At 37.7% G+C, this 21980-nt stretch overlaps 1 protein-coding gene across 1 annotated transcript in view; it reads right to left on the bottom strand.

Annotated features, from left to right (window-relative positions):
- The window catches only part of MYO3B (myosin IIIB), a gene marked incomplete at its 5' end in the record, with an annotated part of 155249 nt that extends 133620 nt beyond the window's left edge, over nt 1-21629 (bottom strand). Inside the window, 2 exons of the mRNA XM_057379142.1 lie at nt 9257-9402; nt 21553-21629. Of these exons, the coding sequence (XP_057235125.1) occupies nt 9257-9402; nt 21553-21629 (223 nt within the window). The remainder of the gene's footprint in view (nt 1-9256; nt 9403-21552) is intronic.
- Nucleotides 21630-21980: the final 351 nt, after the last annotated feature.

Here is a 21980-nt window from a genome sequence, read left to right as displayed (position 1 = left end):
GGTATTTAGGGCCCACAAAAGGAAATCGATAAGGAAATAGATTTTCCTTCTTTCCAGTGTTTAGAGAATTTAGCAAAGTAACTAAGGCTTTATTTGCCTGCAGCTGGTTCGCAGAGAAAAAGGGGGAAAAAATAGGGGAAAAACAAAAGCCCAAATCCTGACGGTTCATTTTAAAAGGGAAGCAGAATGCAATTTTAACAGTCCCTAAACAGTCTGCTTCATGCATGTTCACTTATTACCAGACCACGACATTCTTAAAATTTCAAGCAGGGAAACCTGCTCTGGTTACCTTGGTGATAAACTGAAGACAAAATAGCACATAATTGCTGCTGATGTCACTGCTCCCAATTGTTTCCAAGGTTACAGAGTACCTCAAATAATTGTGATGTTTCATTTCTAGACCGTATTGGAAGCCCATTTTCTGTTYCCAGTAAATTGTTTAGTACTGCAGGTAATCTATCTAAACCTTATCTATTAAGGCATCAACAGCCTCTCAGCAACCTCTGATAACGATGTAGGCTTATATGTTGAAAATGAAGCTACTTGGTTCTTTACTGAGCAATTTGACTCCTAGATTATCTTAATTATTTTTATCCTAAGAATCTATCTCTATACCCAAGTATATATTAATCAATCATATAAAAATATCTGAACATTAAATGTCTTGGGGCAAAGCAATATTACATGTGAGCTATCTACCTGGAAGGAAGCTGTTATCTGGGGTGAATGGTGGAAAATTGGCCATTAACTATTGTGAGATTTTCTCACAATCTTCAAACTCATTTTAAATGCAGAGCACATGTATTTTACTGCACTAGAAACAAAAGTCAGCCATGCTACACCCTCTCCATCACAACCTCCAGTTTACTGTGCACCATAGCATGAATCTCCTTAAAAAATCAGTATGTACTATATGTAAGGATTATGCTGACAATATTATTGCCAAAAGACAACTACAGACACTGCTATCAACTACGGCAGTCCTGTCAAGAAACAGGAAGCGGTTTTGAAAACACACTAAAACCAACATATTTTTAGTCTACAACAAATAAAAGCAAGGCCTGGTAGGTTAGCTCTATCCCCTAAATCTAACAAAACCATATTTCAAATCCTCACTTCTGAAGGAGACAACGGTAGATGTCCATCTCCCATCTCTCCTCCTGCTGGMTGTGCCTTTCATCACATGACTGCTCTCAGACTGCAGGGCTTGACCTTGTCAGCAAGAAATTTTCCACTAGAGCAAAACAAAATGGCATTCACAGTATCTTAACAGTCTGTTATTACTTATGCAATGGATTTTGAAAAGCAATCATTTACTTTAGAAACTGGATGACTAAAACAGTTTATGTGCATTTAATGCACAAAATTAACTGCATATGGAGWCACTAAAAATATCTGTCAGGCATCTCAGCTTCTACCTAGGGTTCAGAGGCAGTTGTGTGCAGCATGAAGAGTAACACTGAGCATCAGAAGTGATTCTGTTTTATTTGCTCAGAAAATGGTTGAGAGCTAAGCATKTTTACTTTCATGATTATTCGAATTTCCTGGTGAATTCATTTCAGCTGCATACATTTTAGCTCTTCTGTGTTCTAGCAACAACTATATTAGCAGAAAACCTATGCTGAAACAGTCTATTTTAAATAAGCACCAAAGAATATACCTATAAAACAATACTCTTCCATTCATGAGAAAGCCTGTTGGAGGAGAGACTCTTACTGAACAAAAATCAGAAACATTCTGTGCAGGCAAAGTCCTCCTTAACAGCTGAAACAATAAATGCTTACAACAGACTATTCAACAGCGAGCCACAGAGTACAAATTACAATTACATGCTGAAATTAGGCTATGAATACACATGAACAAAGAGTGCATCTGCAAAATCCAATTCTATCTCTACATGACTTACAAAAAGGAAGAGAAAGACAAAATCAATGATAAACAGGCAACTGTAGATAAGTCATGTGAGAACAGTTAAGGAAGGAAAAGAGGAAAATTGCACAAGATGAATTATTTTTAGGGCTGATTCCCTATTGTCCCTATACTYGTAATATTTTACAACTTTCTCAAATGTATTAAAATGTCATAAGATAAATGGAAAACAGACCCTATTTTGCTATGATATAGCTGCTAACTGCATACACTTTAATTTCTAGAACTACTGCCAGACTTAAAAAGACTGGTTACATATGCATATTTGGTACAGTCTCAGACAGAAATAGCTCTCTGCTTTTTAAACAAAGATGATGTAATAAAGGTAACAACACTACAAACTACTCATTACTCTGTTCAGCCCTGGCATAAATCTGTTTAAATGYGCTATTCAAACCCAAGGATGTATTTGACTTTTTATCAATTCACATACCTGTCAGGAACGAATCAGTAATGCATAAATCCTATAYATACTTATAAAGGCAGAACTCTTGCCCTGAAGTCTTTTGGCCCTGCTGCATACTCTGAGACAATGGGACAGCAACAATACTAAAGTACCTTGTCCTCATGGCACAGAACTGTTTCCCTGTGGACTTCACACATATACAAATCAWACAAACACCTACATCCACCACTAGAGGTGTATTGCAGAGGTCAAAATGGTCTGGGGTCCCATTCAACACCTTCATTAATGATGAGGCAGATGCACCCTCAGGAAGTTTGCTCATGTTCTGACCTGTGAGGAATGGCTGATAGACCACAGGGCTGTGCTGCCATCCAAAGGGAAGGAACCTCGAYAGGCTGGAGATACAGCCAAAAGAAACCCCAGAAGTTCAGCAAAAGCAGTGCAAAGTCCCACAYAGTATTTTTGGRGGGCTGACCATCAGGAAAGCAGCCCTGCACCAGAGCCACTGAGGGTTCCTGGGGACACCAAGGTGAGCACGAGCCAGCGCTGTGCCCTTGTGGCAAGGAAGGCTGCTGCTRTCCTGGSTGCAGCAGGAGGGCTGTGGGCAGCAGGATGAGGAAGGTGATCCTTCATTTCTCCTCAGCCCTGTGGAGGCCACGTGTGGGACACTGTGTCCAGTTCTGGCCTCCCCAGGATCAGAGAGACACAGAACTACTGGAGACAGTACAGCAAATGGTCACCAAGATTCATCAGGAGAATGGAGCACCTCTCACATGAGGAAAGGCTGAGACAGGTGAGACTGTTTAATGTAGAAAACAGTAAGCTCAAAACAGATATTGTCAGTATAGAAATACATGAAGGGCAAGTGTGAAGAAAACTGAGYCAGGCTCTTTAGAGTGGTGCCTAGTGACAGTGCAAGAGTTGATGAGCACATAGTGAAACACAGGAGGTTGAATCTGAACATCAGGAAACATATTTTCACTATAACAGTGACTGAGAACTGACACAGGTTGCCCAGACAAATTGTGGAGTCTCCATCCTTGCAGACACTCAAACACAGGGACATTGTCCTGGGAAATCTGCTACAGACGACTCAGGTTGAGCAAAACGGTTGGACAAAAAATGACCTCCAGAKGTCTCTTCCAACCTTAACCATGTTGTGATTCTACAGAAGAAAACACAGCCAAGCACACACACTTACTGACATTTTCAAAAACACATCAATGCTTCACTTGCTGTTAAATCAGTGATCCTGAACTCTTCGGAGAAAAACAAGCATAGAATGGAGATTTAAAGCATTGTAACAGAAATAAAACACGAATGTGCTACTTGGAAATTCCATTAGCTATCCAACATCTTTGGGGACTTAAACGATTTTAACAATCTAATCATATTTCTCTTGTTCATGATTGTATGACAAGTCTTTAACCTCCTGAAGAATTAGAAGTGGTCTTCCCAATGCCTAATCACATACCCATCTCTTTTTCCACCTAGAAACAGGCTATTCCCAAATTGCTTTGCTATTCATACACCGACTAAGAAGAATCCCAAGGATACTGTAGCTCYGCTCAATAGATGTAATGTCACCTTACATTTTCAGTATTTGGAATTTTCTATAAAAATACAGTCACAAAATAATGGAAATCCAGTGTATCAGACAACAAAATACTGTATAAAAGTCAACTTATTCCTCAGACAATAGCTTTTACAGATAAGACAATGCCCTACCTATAACCATAGGCAGAATCTGGTCTTCTGAAGTAGTTTAGTCACATTSTTGTAACTGCATTTCACATTCCTATTCAGAAATAAACAACATTATGCTCTGAAACTTCTATCCCTGATGTCAAATTATTCACCATAAGACTGTCTTCAGCATATTCCTTTAATTACTTTAAACATTTCCTATTATGTAACTACAACTGCATTAATTCTTTTGGAGTTTGTTTTACAAACGCAATCAACTCTAAACTTTACTGTTGTATAATATATAGCTGTGTTTTACTGTTCCAAGCAACAACAGTGGAAGTGTATACTACATGGTATACCTATGCAGATGGCAAAATTACAGAAAAGTTGGAATATGAGAGGCTGCAATAGAAAAAGCTGCATTAGAAAATATTAATATTGAAAATTACCTCCAAAAATAATGTCCCCACAATRGATCTTACCTGTTTAGATGGATGTACCACCTGCAGTACACCAGGTGCCTCACATGTATACAACAAAGTAAGGTGAAGGTGCAGTGGGCTGTCCCACAATCAATCTACCTACTGAAGTTATATTCTATTGTCTATTTTCTCTCTTGACATGATCATACCTTAAAAATGACAGTAACTGAGTACTGTTGAAGAATTTCTTCAGCATTTATTTACCAACAAAAAAAGTTGAGTGTATGGTGGCACAGAAAATACAAAGATAGTGCCTGTGTACAAACTACCATGAACCTGAAGCTGTGATGGGATGGGAGGTGGCAGATGCAGGTCAGCTCCTGAAGCAGTCAAGCACCACTAAATTTAAACTAGTAAGTACTTCCAAGAGCTGTAAGTCTCAACACAGTACAACACAGGTGAAGAACTGTGCCATTCAATGAGTACTCCCAAGTTCAATTCCACTCCACTCCTGGCTATTTAACATGAATTAATGAAGSATAATAATTTCAAAAGAAATTTCACTTAATTCTCAGATTTTGTGAGTTAGACAATTAAATAGCCATTTTTTATCAGCAACCAATTTTAAAACAGGCGCTTCCACTGCTCCCAGAATAACAACACTTMAGTAACACCGACATAAGTAGAGAATTTGGTTTAGTTTCTGTTAGTATCCCCTGTCAGTGTAACCTAGAAAAATTGCTCTTTSCCATCTCCCTGTAAAAAAGACTATAAAGAGACAACTCCTGAAAAGCAGGGTCTTTCCAACATGCTCTGAAATTCTCACTTTTCAGTGGTACATACACCCTACTCACCCTTTCCAGACTACAGTGTACAACATTTATCTCCTTTTTGCCACACTATTTTTTATAGTCATTACTTCTCAAAATTTTGAATCACTGCTGGTGATTTGTCACAATACCTTAAGAGATAGTACTGATATGATGTAACATTTCTCACAAGATAACACAGTTTGAAGACTTTATGGACCTATTTTACTTTAAAAAGCTTGGGTGTCATGGTATCTTTCCCTTTGTARTATTTTGCCAAAACAGACACACCTAAGTAGTGACAGCAGATGGAAGAGGTTAAAAGTATCAACTCCCAAATTACCAACTTTGCTAGGCCACCTTCCTTTCATAATTTAGACCCTTCTGTTGGAGATTTGAAAATACATTCTAGGCAGATGACATGTTAACAGAATAATTTCATGGTTCAGTGTCTTCGCAGTATGATTTATCTCTTATCTCTAGGCACTAGAGGTCCCTTTTCAGGAGATTTATTAGTTAGATCCAAGAATCCATTTTGATGAGAKAGAATGTGTGCATTATCACAAAACAGTACATTAACATTTGCTCTAAGATAATGCTTCCTCCTCATTATCAGTTTTAAGAAAAGTCTCATGCACGTGCTATCACATATATTTCCAASACACTGCACCTTCATACAATAAAATGATCACGAATGAAAGAGTTTTTTAAAATTTGCATTAGTCCAAGAACTTACATCCCTTCTCTTCTAAATCTACATAATATACACAGAAATTAGGGTGGAGTCTGACTTRAAATCTGACAGAAACCTCTGACTTTAAATTAACTGGCATTTTCTCTTTCACTCCCCTTTTGCTATCAGATATTTGCTGCAGACACTACCTTTTCTGTAGGACAAGGGGAAGTGTTTAACCACTGAGTGCTGCTTAAACATCYGGCTCACAGCTCAGGCCATTTTATCAAAAGTATGAAATTAATACTTAGACACCTTAAAAAACCCCARTGCTTTCAAAAATACTTAGCATCCAGCATGTCCTGCTGTGACACACTAGTTAGGCTTTAAGGGAAGTGCAGCACAGTGGGATCACCATTTTTTTTCCTGACCAAGTTGAAGTACTCAGTGATTTCTGAAGGTTTCTCTGTCCTCTAGAAATAAGCTATTTTATTGAGATACATTCAGTCTCTAATCACATTTTATGTTGCTTGACCSAATGAAAAAAAACCTGAATTTAAATGGGTGTAAGAGGCCTCCTCTTCCCACAATGCCACATAATACATCTTGGGATCCTTGTGGTGTATCCACAGACGTGCTCCTTTGCAGACCTCTGAGCTATTCAGTCTGGAGATTAGTCCATCCCTGGTCCAAGTTACATAATGCAGACGTGAATTGATTTTAGCTGGAGATTTTAAGTTTAACAGAAGTCCTTGAATTCTACACAAAATATCTTCAAAGATATTGGTGGTATGCAACTGCTCTGACTGCCAGTACAAAATTATTAATCTAATGGTTGATACAAATCCTATAGAATCAAAGTAAAGACTTATCGATTTAAATTATACTCATTTAAGACTAAAGCCTAGCTCTGCTGCTCACTATGTTGAAACTCAATGCCAAGGCTAAAAGCACAATTGCTTATCTCTAGAAAAAAAGCCAATGACTAAACTGCCAGAAACTTAACTACTTGAGAATGGAAGAAATCTCCAGAAACACACCGYGAGTTTTCTGTACCTAGTTTTGGTAATTTTGCCATTACCAACATTTTAAATATTCATGAGAACAGATTATTAAAYACTGCTTGATAACAAAACTTGAAAACCACTGCAAAGTTTTCTGCTAATGTAAGGAAACCAGCATCACAGAAAAGAGAGCAGTCTAGTACACAGAAGGCAGTATAAATAGTAAGATACAGATCAACTGGAGTCAAGAATGTAAGAAAACAAGGAACTAATTCTTGATAACTTTCTGCCTGAGTGATGTCTATGTGTCTTTAACTGTAAATAGCAATGTCACCTGTTCTTCAAACTACATCAAATCTGCCCAATCAACAAAAAATAATCCTGGGAGAAGACATACAGAAATCACATACAAAAATCAATTAATCGATAGCCCATTACGTTTATTGCTTGTTATTACCCATTACATTTGTTGTTTATTATTTGCAGGAGCTTTTTGCACTTCCAGATAAAATGGAGCTTGACTGTAGGGAATCACAGTCACACCATAATGGTGCTCAGAGGATTCTGGATTGAACAGCCTCAGAGGGTGAGCTCCAGTGCTTCTATATGTCACAGCCTGACACTCCACAGCCAGTGGTCAGAAGAGCCACTTTCAGTCTGAGAAAAGCCTCAATGCTCATGCTGAAAAGGCTGCTAAAAATGTGTGCCTTTCAGCATAGAATACTTCTGGCCTGAGCATAGAATACTTCTCRTGGCCTGAGAATACTTCTGAACTGTCATACTACTCTAAGAGTGGAACGCACCTTTTTGTGATATTTGCTATCCCTCTGAACTGATTTCAAACAAATAGCAGGACAGAAGCTCTATCTCCAGATGCTCCTACACCCCAGGTGTTTATGCCATTCAGCACTCATCATAGTCCATCTAATAAGAATGCATAGTTAGAAGCAGCAGGGTTGTAACTCAYATAATGCACAGCAGAGCAAAATATCTCAACTTAAAAACTGGTACTATTCTATCTGATAAATGTATGCATTATTTGATTAATCAGATAGATAATTCACCTATGTTTTGTTAAGTCATACAGACATGCAAAAGCATATAGAGAAAAGAGGTAAACTATAGATAGAAATCAAAAACTCCACATGYCCTACTTTATGTATCTTCCTATTGCTTACTCTTACCTTTGGTATGACTCCTCTCCTTTCAAACTGTTTCGTGCACTGATAAAATTCTTAGATATTGTTTTGGTTATCTGAAGCCTCCCTAGCCTTAACTGCCCAGACCTGTTTTACGTTCATATAAGGGCAACAAGATCAACTGCTGCTTTGGTAGGAATAATTCTGGAACGACTGGTGATAGTTCATGTCTGAGCTGGGGAGAAGGAGATAACTGTACGAGCCAGAACCCAGCACAACTGCATCTGCATATAAATAGACTTAATCAGAAATGCAAATTGCAATCAGAAGAAATTTTAAAAGGCTATGATAACCGTGTAGATAACAAAAGGTCAAACACTTGTATTGCTGAAGGTTTTAAACTGTTACATCAGTGGCAATTCTTTCTTTACAAGTCAAAATGTGGAAAAGACAAGTACATGCCAGTCTAATCAATGATGGACAATTTCCGTATTTCTTCTATTACAACTGTTCTGTTGCTATACACTATTTTACACTGTCAATCTCAACTTATTCAGGGAGACTCAATGAAATGAAAAAAAATGAAATCAAAACAGACATTATGAAATGATACAGCTAATTTACGTGACTATGTATAGAAGGAAATTTATATCCCTTTTTCATATCCAATCCAATATTGTTCATATTGGATTGTTCATGTATGACAATCCAAATATTTTAACATCCTCGAATAAATTAAAAAATAAATTATGATGACAGTTTTCTGAAACTGCCAGACTGCTTCACAGCACTGTCAACATTGTGTTTTTTCTCTTACAGTAAAATAAGCCTAAGACGCTAGGGGAATAACATTTGAAAATGTTATTTAACAGTTAAAAATATTAGCTTCTCCTTTTGAAAACAAAATTTCATCAATAGAAGCTAAGAAAAGTTCTATTGCAAGGAATGTACCTAGATATTACATGATTTTATATTCTATGCTAAGAATTACATATCATATCAAGGAGTTCTAAACATAAATTATTGTAAAAGCCAGGTTGGAAAAAAAAATCTTTAACATTACAGCTTTGTAGTATCTTTGTAGAAGAGAGTCCTAGTATTTGAAACACTTTTACCAAATACTTTCCTTTGACCAGACCGCCTTTGAACAAACTAGTGAGSGAAGAGAGCCATCTAGTGCCATACCTTGGAATTTTAAAAAGGGTTTTCACCGGGTGCATGTCAAATAAAGGAGGGTCTCCATCCCCCAGTTCAATAGCTGTTATTCCCAAGGACCATACGTCACATCGAGCATCATATGAGTAGTCATACTGTTGTTCACAAGCAATGACCTATCAGAAAAGAAGCAGAGAAACCCATGCTTTACCTAATGTACAATTCATATCATCCAATATAACATGAAAGTACCTTTGAGTCAGGTCTAAAATGCTATGTAGCTATCAAATCCATGTAATTTCTGCCTGTATATACCAAACAGAAGAAACACCACAAAAATGTAACAGTAAATTAGAACTTCTCTTAGGTTTGTGTTCTTTAAAAACAATCTCCTTTTTTTAAATACATTCAGCAACATGAGATGCTTCGAATATCTATACAAAGAACATCAATATTAAATTCTGTTTTTAAAAGAGCTACTTAAGAAACCTATTATAATAGCACAGAACCATACTGATGTTATTCTTATTAACTTTTATGACTATTCATGAGGATAGACCGATTTGCACAGCTGGTTTTTAGATAAGGATGTTCCATTGGCAATTTCTGCTTCCTTTTTTTTTTTTTTTTTTTTTTTTTTTTTTTTTTTAAGTTTGTATTTACTGAATGTGAGTAGTCTAAAAAAATCTTAGGTAACATACCACACACCGTGTCTAAGATAAACTGAAGTGAACAGTAATCTCCCCTTGGAGAGCAGAACTGTTTTACATCACAGACTTGAAGACCTGATGCACACTTCCAGCCAACCCACTGATCACATTCTAATAAGCTAACTATTCACATGAAATCTAAATGTGAGATTTAAACCAAAGTTTAAATTTAGCCCTTATCTTTGTAAAGGGATGAGACAAAAATTGCAGCTTCACAACATTTTATTCTATTATGATTTGGAAATCTGTCTCAAGTTTGTCTTCCAAAATCTCATCAATTAGACAATTACTTAGAAAATTTGTTGGATCCCTGCACATAGCTAGTATTAACTTCCATGATTCTTCCCACAGTTTTTTAAGCATTGTTAATAATTTGTACTTAAGATAAAAAGAACATGCCCTAGGGTGGCTGTCCCTATGTTCTAGGAGATATTTTATTTTATAATTAACTTCTGTATTACTTCTGAATTCTTGTGTTAAGGCTTCGGTTTGGAACAACACTTTGCACAGATTGCAACATGAATGTCAGCAACCCAAGTAGCTGCTGGCAGAGAGGCACTTGTTATAAAAACCCTCTTCCTGGAGAAGTTGCTGATTCCAGCGTAACCTCTTAGTTACTTTTTCCATAAACTGCACCTGACCCTGGCAGTGATTCTATCCAACAGGCCCACAGAATTTGTCTGTCTCTTACTTGGGATTTGAGACACCACTGTAGTGCACCCATCATTAATTTTATCAGAAATCAGGGGTGTTGAACACAGTTAAAATAATACTGAAATGCTTAGGGGCGAACTTTGCATCAAAGTTGCATATCAGTTAATTCCTTTTCTTCTCCTCATGCAAATCAGTCCAGAAAAATCACAACATATCCAAAATTTTTATCTATGTTTTGGCAAGCGTTGAGATTGCCCTTTCTCCTCAATTTTTCCAGTTAGTATGCCAGAGAAAGGGAAAAAATGAAAGTAAGCACCGCAAAAAAGGATTCAGAGATTCTTTTCTTCAACTTGAAGAGGCAGAGCTTTGTTAGTCAATCCGGTGTTTTTCAAAGTTGTCACACAAAGATTATTTCTCCATCTCCCTTCTCTTCAACAGAATGTCTTAAATGAAAGTTCTGGAATAATTTTTAGTCCTCTAAAATCTTCCCTATAGCCTTGATCTCATCACAGAGACCACTCTATCTCTTGAAATACTGCACAGTAGACAGCTTCGACAGAGCTCAAGCAGAGCACTTTAAAACACCATTCATTTCAGAGGCTTTTAGTACAACTTCCTTTTCTTATATCATGTATGAGAGAGAAAAAATCAAATGCGAAAATTTGGAAAATCAGTGTAGAAATCCATCAGAGATACTTAAACAATATATTCTAGAGAAAATATTTGTTCTCAACTTTATAATGCAGAGGAATATGTTTTTGTTTTCAAGAGAAGGAAAAAGGAGCTGCTCAAGGTCATACTAGACTTTATCAGCAATGCCACACACATAGCTGATCTCCCACATTGAAAGACACCATGATTTTTTTCCCTATAAGCAAATCACAATTGCTTCTAAGTACAGGACAATTACAAAATTTGCTGTATATCTTGTTCTTACAAAGGTTAACAAACTACACTAAAATCATTAGAATCAGAATTCATTGCATTCATACTGGGTGGGGAAAACACACTGCAACTGCTGTTTTAAAAAAATTAGAAGAGTTTTTTTCACCTTCACAGTGTATTACCTACTAAAGAGAAAAGAATGTAAAAAGCAATCTTTGTGTCTTCTGCTCCATGGCTAACAGCTACACCTCCAGTACGGGGCAGTAAAATGACAGACATTATGGCAGAATACTGGCATTCCAATCAAGGGGAATTAGACACCATTAGATTCTCCTCTGTTCTATTATCAGAGGCTATAGTAATTACTTTAGAAAAAATATTCCCCTTAATACATATTCTTTCTTTTTAAAGAAATTCAGCCAGTGGGTATACAAACCAGTATGTTTTAGACTATTAGCTTGACAGTGAGATCAGCCTCACGAAAAAGATACAAAATGAACAGCTTTTTACCCAGTACGCAGCATGTAGATGAATTGATCACTTGGGTTTGAAACAAGTTCTCATTTCTGTGGAATTTGTTATTAGAATACTACCAACTTATGCACCCCTTAGAAAAACACAGATGTCACCAATTTTAATTTTTAAAGCAAGAATCAAATTTTAGTTTTTTCTTGATGAAAAGTGCACATCAGCAATTTACTTTATGTGTTGGCTAGCAGAGAACACTCTCTTGTAATGTGAAGAAGAAAGTGTTCTCTAAGTCATAGTTTACAAGCCAGCCAAGTCCTTGGGAATGCCCCAGTCCTGTTTTGCCTCGACAACTATTGCTACTCCCTGAAGAGCAAAAATCTCCAAAAGTCAAATACAAAAGGGGAATATGCTACTGACTTATCTTTTATTATATTCTTGTCTCTATCAGTGATACTTTTTTAAAAAACATCTCTACTTTTTGTTGGAGTTTTGGAGCTGAAAGTACCACTCAGAGCTGCTGATACCTGTTCTGCCCAGTGGGGCATGAAGACAGAATGCCCAGAAGAAATTATCTGAAACTGAAGAACATGCTCCTCCCTTTCTCTTCATTGTGTAGAGACAGACAGCACATTTTTACCAATTTTATATCCAGCAAAATCCTCCCCTGCTTGTAAAAGTGAAAGAGAAGGGATTTTTGCTTTGCTGCCAAAATTATGTTCATGCCAAAGCCTCGGCGGGTGATGTAGCTAATCTTGAGATTTGCTAGTAAACACCATGGGAATAAGAACAAAGTCTTTCACTTCAGCATGGTTGGATTGCATGCACAGTGGCCTGGGTTTGTAAAGAGACAGGCTGTCACCTTTTGTTTTAGTGGTAATTTCATAATGATTTCATGCGCAGCCATGTAGGTTGAAAAGCTGTAGGTTGAAAAGCACTTAAACATCCGACAGAGAAACAGAAAATGTGATGGTAGTTGTCAACTCTAATTGTGCTGAGGGTCACACTGGTACAGAATGAGGAGACAGAGAATTCACAGGTCTGAAAAAAAGGGTGCATAAACAAATCGGACACGCTAAGTGGAAGGTATTTAGAGAAGTCAGTGCCTAGGCATTCTGTGTTATTTATAACTTGTACAGAAACACAAAAATTCACATACAGAAGATGATTCACACCCTGACAAGAAAACTTTATATTCAAGGATATCATTCTGCTWGTTCTGAAATCAATACAAATACTTCTTTGAATTTCAGCAAGCCCAGTGGTAGATCAAAGGTGGATTTAAAAGAAGGAAAACAGGTAATACGGAGARCTACCTATTATTTGGACAGTGGCCATACTGACTTGTGCAGAGAGAGGAAGCTATACATATGTTTAGGTGAAGCAAAATCCATCAAACCCTTTTAAGTTTACCAAGAATTATTAGAAGTGAACTTACTTTCACTTTGCCACAGTATAAACAGTGCCTGTACAAGAGCAGAGCTGCAATCATACGCTAATAATGGCAGTATCATTAGCAGAGATGCTACCTGGAGACGACTGCTACAGTCAGTGCTGCTGACCCACGCGCAGAACCGAGTCTGGGTTAGCAAAGCTGCTGCTGCTGCTGAAGCGAGGCGCTGCTGTGCTCAGCTGAGGTAACCAACTAAGCAGCTTATGTGGTGTGTGAGCGCTGCTGAAGAGCACTGCGCATGGAAATGAACGTGGCACACAATTGGTACCCTTGCTGCCAGGAAAACAAAACTGCTAGCTGTGCCAGTCAGGTGAAATAAACCAACACAACGTCTGTGATCTGCCTGACACTATACAACCCAACTTCATTTATTTACATTGGAAATATAATATTAAATATTCTTCTAATTCCAACGCACCAAAACCAAAAGTCATTCATTATAGCATTTAGCAGCACTGGGGATACTGATTTAGCCAAACCAAAGTGATACTTATCTATCTCTATCTCTATCCCTCTGTGACTGACTCTTTCCCTCCCTCCCTCTGTCGCTTCCACTCTTCAAGGACATTTATACAATTTTAGAAAAGCAATTTTGTGATTGAAATTGGTTCCCTATTTCCTATTTACTTATTTCAGTTCCTTGTTTTGTACCATCATACAAATCCTTCCATGGTATTAGAAAACTATTACATTGTTTTAAATGTTACCAAAATAAGAAGTAAATAACACTTTAAATAAGTCTTATAAGTAATTACCACAATTAATATTAATTGTAGATTAATTATATGTCAAGTAGTCAAATTTTAACATCTATGAGTAATAAATTTTTATTTTTAACTTTAACTTACCCAGGGGAAATATTTGTGAGACCATTAGAATACGCTGGCAACAGGTTACATTTGCAGGGAAGCACAATAGCACAATACCTTTAACTGAGGCCATCACAGACACAGTACTGCTCATAATAATATAATTGACACATTCTGCTTCTGATCCACAGATTTACTCCTGAGCAGGAAGTATATCTGAGCAGGAAGTATATCTACTACACACTTCACATGGATCTTTAAATGGTCTTTCACAAGGAAAGCAAAAACTAATAGCCAACTACAACCCCCTAAGTAAACATATTTCATGCAGGCATCTCAGTGCAGACCCACGTGGTATTGAACTGATTTTTTCTGACGTTTTAGGCTTGTTTTGATTTGTCTTTTACATCTTTAAACATCCTACATGAAAGCTTTACAACCCCTCCATAGCTGTTAAAACAGCAGCAACTCCTCCACATCCCTTCACAAGACTACAGCTATGCCATCAAGTGTTACTGGCAATATTCCCTGAGGTTCCCTCCAGCTGCCATGTACTTTTCAACTCCTTCCTGCCATGCTAGCCCGGGCAGAGGTCAGCTCTCCTGGAGGCAAAGGAGGAGGTGATGCATTCTGCCAGACCCTGCTTTCAAGGGAGAACTTGCTGGTGCTCTCTGACTCTCTTGTATGTAATTTCCTTCGAAGTTTGAAACCTCTGCAGTCCAGTTCAACTTTCTGAGTTGAAATCCACTGCTTATTTTCTGGACTTTAGGCAACTTCAATATAACTCCTTACACAGCAGTTTGTTAAAGCTTCAGTTTTAGAATCACAGAAAAAGAAGAAAGCAGGCGGCAAAATAGGATAGAAACTGCAATTTCCTTTATTTCTTTAAATAAATAAAAATCTGTAAAATAATTTTTTTAGATCATCTGTCAGCTCTCAGAAGGCGGCATCTCAGAGTCACAGGCATTTCAGTCATGTGCAGCCCTTTAGAGATTTAATTCTATTCCACATTGGACACTGACCTGCTCTAAGTTGTTAAGCAAATCACTTCACTTCTACATCCTTCAGTTCTTCCAAGCCATCTTGCCCTATCTATTCAGAAAAATTGTTTCCCCTCTTCCCCCATGCCTTCCCACACTTGCACTTCTGTAGCTCGTCTCTGGCATGCCTATACCTAGTTCCACATGAACCCCAGCACTGCACTCAAACTCAGTGCTACATTTCAAGAGAACAGCTAATATTCCCTACAAATAATTCCTAGTACACTGCAGTGTCCCAGCACCTTAACCTCCTGAAATACAGGATGTCATTTCATAATGTATGCCAAGTGGGAGATTCCTTTTCACCCTAGGGTTAATATAGTACCATAAATACAGTAATATTAAACAACAAGTAAATGTTCAAACCACAGTGTAACTAAAACCTATGTGATAAATTATTTGATGCTACAATTTTGTACTCTTAACATTTATTTATTGCATTTATTATTTTACCCCTTAAATGTGTGGAATTTTTAAATATTTCATTGTTAATTAATCATGATGCCAGATACATACAAGTTCTATAAATAGAGCAGCAGCTTTGTCCATTCCATCTGTAAAGGTTTTTTCTAAGTACAGTTGTTTGGTTTTTTTCTTTTTGCAAATTATGCTTTCAACCTTGTCTCATTTATTGTAATTGATAAGGTAAAAAGACTACAAAACTGAAAAACTATAATAAGAGCTAATTTAATAACCTCTTATCATTAGCTGTAAAAGAACAGTTACTATACTTCTGTGGAAGACAGAAGTTAAAATATTTTCAAAAATTTCCTTCACAGAGAAGGTGTAATATTATTTATCACAAAATAAGCATATTTTTCTATTGTACATCTGTTTTCTAACGGCTTTCAGACAAAAAAGTAAGTGTATATGCATTCTCAAAATTGAAATCCTATTTATACTAAATGGCGGATTCCTATAGAATCAGCGTGAATGAATTTCCCTGCTTTGCTGGCAATTAAAAGTATAGAGAAAATGTGCATATGCAAAAAGCTAATTTTAGCTAATTGACCTTGAATCTCATGATGTAAGCAAAGGGCTGGCAAACAGAATAGGCTGAAATATTACAAGATGAGACTATACTAAATTGTTTCACTGTATCACTGTACTTGCTTAGAGTTAATTAAAAACATGAAAAGAAAGATGGAAAGGGACTTTTTACAAGAACATGTAGTGACAGGGCAAGAGGGAATGAATTCAAACTGAGAGAGAGTAGGTTTAGATTAGATATTAGGAAAACAACACTTTACTGTGAGGGTGGTGAGGCACTGAAACAGGTTGCCCTCTGAAGCTTTGGATGCCCCGTACCTGGAAGTGTTTGTCAGGTTGGATGGGGCTCTGAGCAACCTGGTCCAGTGGAAGGTGACCCTTCCCAGGGCAGGGGAGTTGGAAACAGATGATCTTTAAGATCCCTTCCAACCCAAACCTGTGATTCTACGATTCAATAAGCCCCAGTCAGTGATCGGATTATCTTTTCTATACTATTTTCCCAATTCAGTATTTAACGACACATTAAGTGTATTAAATTATTTTTTTCCCAAATTCTAAGACCAGAATACAACCCTTGCTGTAATAAATACTGACTTCAGCAGAGAGTTGTTGTGAGGTTTTTGAAAAATTATATTTTTCTCTATGTATATTTTTCAACTACATTAATGCAAGTTACTATTCGGGGTGCTTTTTTTTACCAGCTTTTTTATTTGATTATGCAGAGACACAGATTCATGCTGAAACAATGCAAATATTATTCATTGTTTCAGGATTAGACTTATTTCATACACATATAATCAGATTTAAAGTTTAAAAAGGAATACAAAGAAACATTGGGAAAAGACAATTTAACTGTTCAAACACTTTGGAAATTCATTCTGATCCTCAGATGCACTGATTCTCAGATCCCTGCTGTTTAAAATTACGGTCAGCATCTCTCCAGTACTTTCTGACATCAAGTATCTTTTTCTATTTCTATTCCTTTAACTAAATTTGGGCCAAACGTGTACATATATCTGCACATGAGCAGATCACCTTGAGCGTGTTCACACGGCACACACAGGACAACCAAGGGAKCAGACYCAGCCAGCAGRAAGGGCAGGTCCTRCCTGATAAACCCAACCTTTCATGACCAGGTGACCTGCCTAGTGGATAAGGGAAAGGCTGTGGATGTTGTCTGCCTGGACTTGATGGTCCTTTGACACAATCTCCTACAGAACACTCCTGGAAAAGCTGGCAGCACACAGCTTGGACAGGTGCACTCTTCACTAGGTTAAGAACTGGCTGGAAGGCCAGGCCCAGAGAGTGGTGGTGAATGGTGCTGCACTCAGTGGGTATCCGGTCATTAATGATGCCCCCCAGGGATCAGTGTTGGGCCCAGTTCTGTTCAATATCTTTACTGTTTATCTAGATGAGGGGATTGAGCATGCAGCACTACAGGCTGGGAGCAGAGTGGCTGGAAAGTGGCCCAGTGGAAAAGSACCTYGGGGTGCTGGGCAACAGCAACTGAGCATCAGCCACYGTGTGCCCAGATTGCCAAGAAGGCCAGTGGCATCCAGCCTGTATCAGGAACCRTGTGGCCAGTAGGACCAGGGCARTGAACATCTCCCTTYACTTGGCACTGGTGAGGTCACATCTCAAGTGCTGTGTCCAGTTCTGGRCCCCTCAGTTCAGGAAGAACACTGAGGTGCTGGAGCAGGTTCAGAGAAGGGCAATGATGATGAATGATGAAGCAGAAGGTGGTGAAGGGTCTGGAGCACAAGTCCTGTGAGGAGCGACTGAGGGAGCTGGAGTTGTTTAGCCTGGAAAAGGGGAGGCTCAAGGGCCTCATCTCTCTCTACAGCTCCCTGGAAGGAGGCTGTAGCCAGATGGGAGTCAGTCTCTTCTCCCAGGCAACCTGAGACAGGACAACAGGACATAGTTTTAAGCTGTGTCAGGTGAAGTTTAGATTGGACATTAAGAATTTCTTCACAGAAAGGGTGATTAAACATTGGAATGGACTGCCCAGGAAGGCAGTGGAGTCCCCAGAGGTGCTTAAAGAAAGACTGGATGTGACACCCAGTGCCATGGTCTGGTTGACCAGATGGTTGGTCACAGGACAGACTCAATGATCTCAGAAGTCTTTTCCACCTACTTGACTGTGATTCTATTGTTCTGTGATATTCTAACTGAGCTTGTTTCAAGGGTCAAGTTTTCAGCTAGAGCACAATAATCTAATCCTATGTGTGGAAAAAGAAATCTCTAATTCCATTTGAACTAGATTTTGTTCAGATATGCACTGGAAATTGAAAACAAGACATGTTAATGCTTAGAATTACAGATGTAAAGCAGTTCAGTACAAAGGCTTCCAAACGTCATTCATCCTGCTACCATATAACTTTATTTCAGCACCATAGAAGCAGATTTTAGGTAAGTGAAGTGTTTGGCAACTGGCAGCTTTAAACACACCAACACTATCCTGCCTTATTTATATTTTATTGGTATGCTTGTATTCAGTGTTTCAGTTTCTGAAAGTCTGTATTTCTAAGCGTGAAACACTATTAATTAGGTTAAACAGCAATTACTCATTTTCAATGAGCCTACTTTAAAGTTGCTTTCATATTGACTTATCCTTGTCACGTTCCTCTGCTGCTTCCAGCCTAGTTTTCACCTGTATTTACATTTTTCAGCAAATTTTTTGTTAATCACAAGCTCTGCTCAAAACAAATGCTCAAGGACAGATCTTTTTTGTCCTGATACTGCTTAACAAGCCTCAATCATCAGAAAAAAGGAGCCAAGATGCTTCAGTCACTCAAAATGTTAAGCTGCTGCTTTGAGTGCTACCAGTAAGAACACTGCATTGAACACCTTCCTTACACCACCCTCAGTCACCCTCATTTTCCTATGCCATATAATCCTTTTGATATGTTTTGCAAAGTTAATATTAAAATATGGCTTCCTTCATTTTACTGACTGTTCACGACCCAGGCTGATCTAGTGATTCCAGTTGCCAGTGTATTTCTCTCCTGCTTATATCTAGTTATTCCTATCTGTCACCTTGAAAAATCCTGCGTCATTCTTCTTCAGGTTTCATTTTCCTGGGGTTTACTCTGGGAAATATTTCCTGTCAGCTTTCTTCTACTCTGAAACACTACTGTTGTCTCTTCCTCCAAGGGAAGCTTTTTCACCTCCCCTCTTCACACCCCCTTCAGATTAAATCCATCTTTCTCACTGTCAGCTGGGATCCCATGATTGCCTTATGCCTTGACCAGGGTACCTATGCTTCACATTGTAGACAGTAATTTTTTTTTTTTTAAAAAAAAGCCTTCATGCTGTCTATTTCTCTGATTAGTAACATTTCATTCCTGTTCAGTTATTTTATAATATTTTGGGGTTTGACATAAATTCTACCCTATGTCAAAAACCTTTAGGCAGTAACTTTTTTGGAAATGACTGCAAAAAACTGAGTAAAGTGCCTTTCTAGTGTTTACTGATCCCACCACAATCTCATCTAGAAAACACTCTTCCTAATAAACTGTTAACCAATGAGACCTTTTCATCTTATTGCAGCCCCAATTCTTCCATCTTTCACATAAAAATTTGGGTGCATATTTTAAAAATAACAGAAAGGTCTCCCCAGAAATAAGGTAAATTGCATCTTGCATATCACTTGAAGTCTGTCATTTATATAAGCAATTGCAGTGACTTGAGCATGTAGGTTATGCAATCTGTCATTTAAAAGCCATTTTAACAACAGCATAATGGATATCTGAGCACCTTGCAGCTGTTCTGCAGATTGGTACACCCATGAAGCCTGACTGGCACGTCTCACACAGGCATGAAAATGTGATATGGGTTAGTACGCTTATGGCACTGGGTTGGTTCTTTCAGCAGATCTTTCCAAAACAGGAAATATTCAAAGCTACTCCTGTTCCTGTTTGATGTGCTCTGCACATAACACACCTTGGTTACATGTGTGCTGTATTTTCACGTCAAAATTTTTCAGATCAAAATATCTGCTTATCTCTTTGGCTTTTTGCTGTGAGAAAAACATTTTCAGCACAGAAGGGAAAATAAATTTGGTATGATTACTGTCCTTGATGGCAATTATTCAAGCAAAACAGTACCATAAAAATAACCTGTAATAATACATGTTCAATAAAATATTTTGTAGTATGTCCATTATTATTTAGAGAAGTATTTTACAGAGGTCTCATTTTAGAAATGTCTTCAACCAAGGTGATTCCATAAATAATGCTTGCACAGTGGTTTCTAAGCTATCTTGTGTCTCCTTTGTGACGTAAACTGGTTGTTATGGAGATGGTGAAATATCAACCATTCTTTGTGAGACTGTGCAAGATCAATTTTGGACCCATTACAGCAGCTTCTTTTCTCTGCTCAGCTATAATCAGCCTTTCTTAGAAACAAAAATAGATGCATACAAAGTATGAAATGTTTTAAAGTAAATATTTGCACAATACTTTTAACTCTTTGACATACAGAAATAGAAGAGTGCATTCACAATAGATATAAATTCAATCCCAAATTTCCTTCATCTGGCCTTCAAAAGAAAAGAGGCTTGTAATGTTACAAAGGCTGAACAACTTATGAACAAACAGACCACTCCTGTTTCAATCCTTGTTTTTAAATTTCATAATGTTTATCTTTCAGAAGTACTTTTTGCTCCTTAAAGCGGGGAGGGCAAAGGTTGACATCTTTCACCCTGAAGTCTGGTAAAGTACAAACGGGACCTTTGTTCAATGATGTGTTACAACTTTTTAGAGCTGCATGAAATAGAAGGGAAAGGGTTATGTCTGGGTAGTAGTACATAAAAATATGATCCAAGATATATGAATATGGGCTAAGCCACCTGTATATTTTTTTTTTCTCCATTTTTAAATCTATGTTAGTCCACATGCCTAAGTTCATAGGTCTGCAGACAATGATTAAGGTTAAAGAGCACAGAGGTCAGTCAGGGTTTTGCAGTGTGCAAGACTGGAAAGAAGGAATCCCTCCTTCTCCCCCCAGTCATATTTACATCACAGACAAGCACCCCAAAACATACAATATTTGACTGGAAAGTCATAACATTCTCAGGACCCTCAGTTATTTGTAGATTTGCTGAACTTTTATGGAAACACTACAGAGAGGGAAATAATGAAGATTATTAGAAATCCATTTTGTACACTCTAACAGGATATTATTTTTACTGAACAGAGGACAAGCAGAAACACAGCCATAAGGGAGGGAAGAAAGGATACCCTCCTACTATGGGGAAGAGGCAACAAAGTGTGTATTGCAATGAATGGAGACATCCCAGACAGGCACAACAGCCTACCTCAGGTGCCATCCAAAAGGGTGTTCCCACTGAGGTGTTTCTACGCAGCCGTGTACTGGTGAGCTGGGCTGAAACACCTGCAATAAAACAGATCAAAGAAACTTGGCTTCAAATTCATTGTCATTTCGGTAAAATTTATTTCAAGTATCTGGAAAACAAAACCCAAACCTGGGAGCACAGCTGCACAATACACGGCAAATTATGTTTATAATGTAGGTACAAATTATTTGATTAATTTCAACTTGCTCTTTTCATTCAGAGTTGCTGAGAGGTTGTTTTTTGTTTTGTTTTTTTTTTTGTGAATGACTCTCAGTTTGAAGCACTTTAATTCAAACTCAAAAATTCCACTGACACAACTATCCCAGATTTCTTTCTGCTGTTTTCATAAGTATAAATGGGAAATATTAAAATTACAACTTGAATTTAAA

This window comes from Malurus melanocephalus, unplaced genomic scaffold (genome assembly GCF_030028575.1).
Source record: "Malurus melanocephalus ecotype Western Australia unplaced genomic scaffold, MMel_1.1 scaffold_390, whole genome shotgun sequence".
In the NCBI taxonomy this organism is placed as follows: domain Eukaryota; kingdom Metazoa; phylum Chordata; class Aves; order Passeriformes; family Maluridae; genus Malurus; species Malurus melanocephalus.
Note: the sequence above shows the minus strand (reverse complement) of the source record. Positions and strands in the feature narration are given on the sequence as shown.